The sequence below is a fragment of the Camelina sativa genome, chromosome 12 (assembly GCF_000633955.1).
Source record: "Camelina sativa cultivar DH55 chromosome 12, Cs, whole genome shotgun sequence".
NCBI lineage: Eukaryota > Viridiplantae > Streptophyta > Magnoliopsida > Brassicales > Brassicaceae > Camelina > Camelina sativa.
Window position 1 is genome coordinate 17,450,707 of NC_025696.1, and position 6,487 is coordinate 17,457,193.

Consider the following 6,487-nt stretch of genomic DNA (forward strand, 5'->3'; position numbering starts at 1 on the left):
CGAAAAACCCAAAAGACGGTATAGTTATCAGAATTTTCTTTTTTTTTTTCTATATATATATATCAGATACTGATTTTCGAACATAATTAATAAACTGTTTTTTTATAAATTCAGCTTATGAAGATGACGGTGATCCTGTCCACACATGTAAGGATTGTGGTGCTATTTTCTGGTATGGTGAAAGATTAAATCGGAGGAAGAATACAAAAACACCAATATACAGTGGATGCTGCATGCATGGACAAATTCAACTACCTACGTTTAAAGAATCTCCAGCTTTGCTTTTGTGGTTATTAACATCTGATGATGACTTAGCCAAACATTTCCGAGAAAATATCAGAGCTTATAACATGATATTCTCATTTACCTCTATAGGAGGTAAAGTTGATCGTTCAGTAAAGAAAGGTCGAGGTCCTTCTATGTTTGCTCTGCAAGGCGAAAATTATCATCTAATGGGTTCTTTGAAACCAAAACCTGGCGACTATCCAAAGTTTCAACAGTTATATATTGTTGATACTGAAAATGAAGTAGCAAACCGAATGAATATAATGAGGTAATTCTATATCCAAAATATTATTGGTAATATAGTTTTTCTTTTAATTAATTTACTATATTTGATCCTTTCTAATACTAATTCTATTTTCAGTAAAGGTAAAGATGATGAGAATCCATCTGAAAAGAGAAAGTTCAAAAAGGAAATTGTTGAAAAACTGCAGAAGATGTTGAATGAAATAAATCCTTACGTACAGCATTTTCGTTATGCAAGAGATAGGTTTGCTTTGGAAAAAGAAAAAGCAAATTTCCATATGCGAATCGTCTCTACACGTGAGAAAGATGGCACCAAATATAATTTGCCTACTGCTTCTGAAGTTGCTGCATTGATACCTGGAGATTTCCATACCGAAATGAATAAGCGTGATATAGTGGTTGAAATGCAATCTGGTAAGTTGAAAAGGATTCATGAGTGTCATATATCTTATCTTGCTTTGCAATATCCTCTTTTATTTCCACTCGGTGAAGATGGATACACATTGGGTTTGAAAAAGAGGGTTAAAAAAGGATCAAAGAAGAAGAAGCGAAAGGATATAAGTATGAGGCAGTGGTACGCGTATAGGCTACACGAGAGGAAAGATGAGAAACATATATTATTCCGGTCTAAGCGTTTATTTCAGCAGTTCTTGGTTGATACGTATACTATGATTGAGTCTAATCGTCTCCGGTACCTAAAAAAAAACCAGAAGAAATTAAGGAGTTCAAACATAGAGGAGATTCAGCTCGCAGCGGATGAAGGAGAAGATGATCTCACAAATCGTGGTAACAGAGTTGTTATTCCACCTTCTTTCACCGGTGGACCAAGTTATATGAGGCAAAATTATTTGGATGCTATGGCTACATGTAAACATTTCGGTTTCCCAGACCTTTTTATAACCTTCACTTGCAATGCTAAGTGGCCAGAAATCACAAGATTCGTCAATCAGAGGAATTTGAAAGCTGATGATCGACCGGACATCATTTGCAGAATTTTTAAGCTGAAACTAGAGAAGTTTATGGATGATTTAACTAAGAAACATATATTGGGGAAAACAGTTTCAGGTAAATCTCTTCCACTAAAATCTTGAATTTTAAAATATTAAATCATTTTTAATTGAAAATGATTAAATTTATAAACATAATCTGTTTTGCAGCTATTTATCAGATTGAGTTTCAGAAAAGAGGTCTTCCTCATGCTCATATTATTGTTTGGATGGATAAAAAACATAAGTTCCCAACAGCCGATCATATTGACAAGATAATTTCTGCTGAAATTCCAGATAAAGATGAAGATCCAGAACTCTACGAAGTTGTCAAAGAATGTATGATTCATGGTCCCTGTGGAAGTGCGAATATGAACTCTCCGTGTATGGTTGGAGGAAAATGTTCAAAGTTCTATCCTAAGGAGTTTGTTGATACAACAAACTTAGACAGAGATGGATATCCAATTTATAGGAGGAGGGATGATGGTCGTTTTATAGAGAAGAATGGTTTCAAGTGCGACAATACATATGTCGTCCCATACAACAGAAAACTTTCTCTAAAGTACCGAGCTCACATTAACGTGGAATGGTGTAACCAAACTGGATCGGTCAAGTACTTATTTAAGTATGTGCACAAAGGTCAAGATCGTGTTACTGTATCTGTTGAGGCAGGTCAAGAAGAGGATGAAACAGAGTATACCTCCGACGGTGTCAATATTAACTCATCCAAAAAAAAGGATGATGTTCAAGATTTCTTTGACTGCAGGTTTATCTATCTAAAACATGTTTAAATAGTTCTATAAGATGATACCCCGTCAAATGAATTGAATGATATGAAATTTTTCCATTTTGCAGATATGTTTCCGCATGTGAAGCTTTCTGGAGGACGAATCAGTATCCTATACACTATAGAACAACACCTGTTGTCAAACTTACATTTCATGAGGAAGGGAAGCAACCTGTTTTCTACAAAGATGGCGACAAGCCAACTACCGTATTAAATCGCCCAACTCTTGATCACACGATGTTTACCGCTTGGTTTGAGTTGTGTCTAAGGGATGAGGAAGCAAGAAAGCTTACATATGAACAGATTCCAAATAAATACATCTATGATAAAAAGGAGAAAGAGTTTCGTCCGAGAGGTAGAACTGGTTTCTCTATTGGGCGAATCAATTATGTGCCACATAATTTAGAAGATTCATACCATCTTCGAATTCTCATAAACAGCAAAAAAGGTCCTACCAGTTTCAACGACATTAAAACTGTCAAAGGTGTTCTTTATAAAACCTATAAAGAGGCATGCTTCGCTCTAGGTTTGCTAGATGATGACAAAGAGTATATTGAAGGCATAAAGGAAGCTAATTTTTGGTGTTCATCAAAGTTTTGTCGTAGACTTTTTGTGATAATGCTTATATCTGAAAGTTTAACTTCTCCTAAAACTGTATGGGAAGAAACATGGAAAATCCTTTCAGAAGATATTGAGAGAAAAGAAAAACAGAGGAGACAACGTCCAGGTATATTTTTACTTCTATATCCACCAATAATTTGACTATATATTATTTATTAAATATATGATAGCTTATTTTCATTTCTCTAACCATATGAGTAAATATTGTTTTCGTTAGACTTTTGTTTGTCAGACACGGAAAAAAAGAAATTGCTACTAAGAGAGTTACAGAAGCTAATGAAAAGAAATGGATGTTCATTGCAAAAATACAAGCTTATGCCACACATATCTCTTGAAGATGTAACATTGCCTAATCAGTTGATACTGGATGAACTCAACTACAACCGTGAGGATTTAGCAAAGAAACATGATGGTTGGAAAAAGATGCTAACAGAAGAACAGAAGAAGATCTATGATGAGATAATGGAAGCTGTAATCAATGACAAAGGTGGTGTATTTTTTTTATATGGATTTGGAGGAACAGGGAAAACATTTTTGTGGAAAGTATTGTCTGCAGCAATAAGATCAAACGGTCATATTGTTCTCAATTCGGCATCTAGCGGTATTGCCTCTCTACTACTGGAAGGAGGAAGAACAGCTCACTCTAGGTTTGCCCTTCCTTTAAATCCAAATGAAACTTCTACTTGCAACATGTCAAGAGCTCAGAACTTGGTGTGTTGGTTAAAGAAGCAAAGTTAATCATATGGGATGAAGCTCCAATGATGAGTAAATACTGCTTTGAGACATTAGACAGAAGCTTGAAAGATATTATGAGGAGTAAAGAAGACAAATTGTTCGGAGGAAAAGTTGTCCTTTTTGGAGGTGATTTCAGACAAATTCTTCCCGTTATTGTTGGCGCAGGAAGGGAAGCGATTGTCAATGCATCATTAAACTCTTCATACTTATGGAATCAGTGCAAAGTTTTAAGATTGACAAAGAATATGAGGTTGCTTCAAGACATTGGTAAACAAGAGGCCAGCGAGATAGAAGAGTTTTCTAAATGGATACTCGCAGTTGGAGAAGGAAAAATTAATGAGCCTAATGATGGTGTGTGTGAAATAGATATCCCACAAGAGTTACTTATTCCAGAGGGTTCCTCTCCGTTAGAGTCAATCATTGAAGCTGTTTACGGAAAGAACTTTGCCACTCAAAAAGATCCTAAATTTTTCCAAGAACGAGCTATTCTTTGCCCTACGAATGAAGATGTCAATTCTATCAATGATGTCATGTTATCAAGTCTAAACGGTTAGTTCATCTTTATTCGTCCTTTAGTTATTGTTAGTAATCATACACACTTAATTCATCAAATTATTTTATTTAGATTTTGTTTTTTCTTATTTTTACAGCTGAAGAAAGAATTTATCTAAGTTCTGATTCAATTGACCCTCAAGATAAACATGCTCTAAAAAATAAGGTTTACTCACCAGATTTTCTAAATACCATTAAGGTTTCGGATATACCTTATCATAGGCTTCGTTTGAAAATAGGTTGTCCAATTATGTTAATGAGAAATATTGATCCGCATGGTGGTTTAGTGAATGGTACAAGACTGCAGATCACCCAAATGGCGGACCATGTTTTGCAAGCTCGGATTTTAACTGGTACGCGAGTTGGTAAGATAGTTCTCATCCCTAGGATGTTGATATCACCATCAGATACTAGGTTGCCTTTCAAAATGCGCCGAAGACAGTTCCCAGTGTCAGTTGCTTTTGCAATGACTATCAATAAGAGTCAAGGTCAATCTCTGGAAAATGTTGGTATATACTTGCCTAGACCCGTTTTCTCCCATGGTCAGTTATATGTAGCAATGTCAAGAGTTAAATCAAAGTCTGGATTGAAGATGTTGATAACAGATGCTGAGGGAAAACCTCAAACAAAGACCACCAATGTTGTTTTTAAAGAAGTTTTCCAAAATCTTCACTAGGAAATGGAATGGTACTTACTCCCTAAATTCTAGGTATATTATAATTTCGTTTTATTAATATATATGTTACTAACTCTATATTTATTCTAATTTGCCCTACAGAGAAAATACAACACATGGTTGAATGGGTTAATGACGGAATATGGTACTTTCATGACTATATGAGTCATTTCTACTCTTACTATTATTTTTATTTTATTTTATTATTGTTTACTTTGGATATTAAACATTCATAAACACAAATTATTATTATTGTTTAGAATCTTAAAACACAAACCAACAAAACTATAGTCCGATATTGCTTTCTGCGTAATCCATTACGAACCTACTATCCGATATTGTCCAATATATACCCTCTAACATATCTACTATTCAATATACTCTTTGTCTGTCTGATTTTGTAAGCAGCTATATTATGCAAAGTATGAGATTATATAAAGCGACTGAATTAGTTTATTACCGATTACGTTTTTATTTTAACTTCGATAATAAGATAGATTACCTAACTTAGATAAGAAAAAGGTTAAAAAAATTTAATCCCGTGCTGTAGCACGGGTTATCCCCTAGTATTTATTAAAGCAGCAAAATTATTTTTTTAATTATGTTTTTCTATCTTATATTTGAAATTTGAAGGGAAGTCTAACATCTCCCTGTAACCAAAATGTAGTATATAATCCTCTAGTTTTTCTAAGAACATTAATTATTTACATGACACCTATGTGAACACACAAATAATATTGTATGACTTAATACTTCCCAATGTGATATAGAAATGGTTTCTAAAGTCCAAAATTTTCTGAAAACTTAAACAAAACTCACATAAAGGACACACCAAGGTACTTATTTCCTCCTCTATTTGTCAAACTGCCCACATAGAATACTCATGGAATTGGATCGACAAAGAAAATCAAATTAAACATGAACTGTATTAAAAAAAATAGTAAACATGAATTGATATAATCAAATTGAGTAAGAGTATTAAATAAATAAATTTTTGATAAGAAATAACTTTTAAACATACAGAGAAACTGAAATCACACTAAATAGTATCCAAAGTTGAAAGCTTTCATACAATAAAATTAACAGTGCATAGAGGACATATCCACTTACTAATATATTGTTCTAAATGCCTTACCACTCGTAAAAGAAAATACATCTTAATCTTTGGAAAACAAATCAAAATAGAACATGAATTTACATAAACTCAAGCACCTAACATTGAATTAAAAAGGTTGATTATTTGATACAGTAATCAATTGCAAGGAAAATATCGTAAGTACTTCAAATCTTATCAATTACTGAATATGAAACATGTACCCTTTCTGGAATTTCTCTTGGGTGACTCGAAACAATTAAACAACTTATTATTATTGGAACTTGATGAGAAAATGGATGAATAGATGTGAGTGGTTGTCAGAGCATTGGGTTAGATTACATGAGACAATGAAAACAGGAAGAGAGATTGAAGTTACAAGTTCTTGAGGGATAGATTTGTTTTGTACATGAGGAAATTATACTTTTTGTTAGATATTTATACAAGCCTATTAGTCTCTCTTTCATTAGTCAAAAGAAGATAAAAATCCATTAATTAGGCTTTTAAGA

At 33.5% G+C, this 6,487-nt stretch overlaps 1 protein-coding gene across 1 annotated transcript in view; it reads left to right on the forward strand.

The window, feature by feature from the left end:
* The window catches only part of LOC104733607, a 6,269-nt gene extending 1,384 nt beyond the window's left edge, over positions 1-4,885 (forward strand). Inside the window, exons 7-14 of the mRNA XM_010453174.1 lie at positions 115-177; positions 376-553; positions 647-1,593; positions 1,686-2,280; positions 2,370-3,028; positions 3,155-3,633; positions 3,876-4,206; positions 4,308-4,885. Coding sequence (XP_010451476.1) covers positions 115-177; positions 376-553; positions 647-1,593; positions 1,686-2,280; positions 2,370-3,028; positions 3,155-3,633; positions 3,876-4,206; positions 4,308-4,885 — 3,830 coding nt within the window. The remainder of the gene's footprint in view (positions 1-114; positions 178-375; positions 554-646; positions 1,594-1,685; positions 2,281-2,369; positions 3,029-3,154; positions 3,634-3,875; positions 4,207-4,307) is intronic.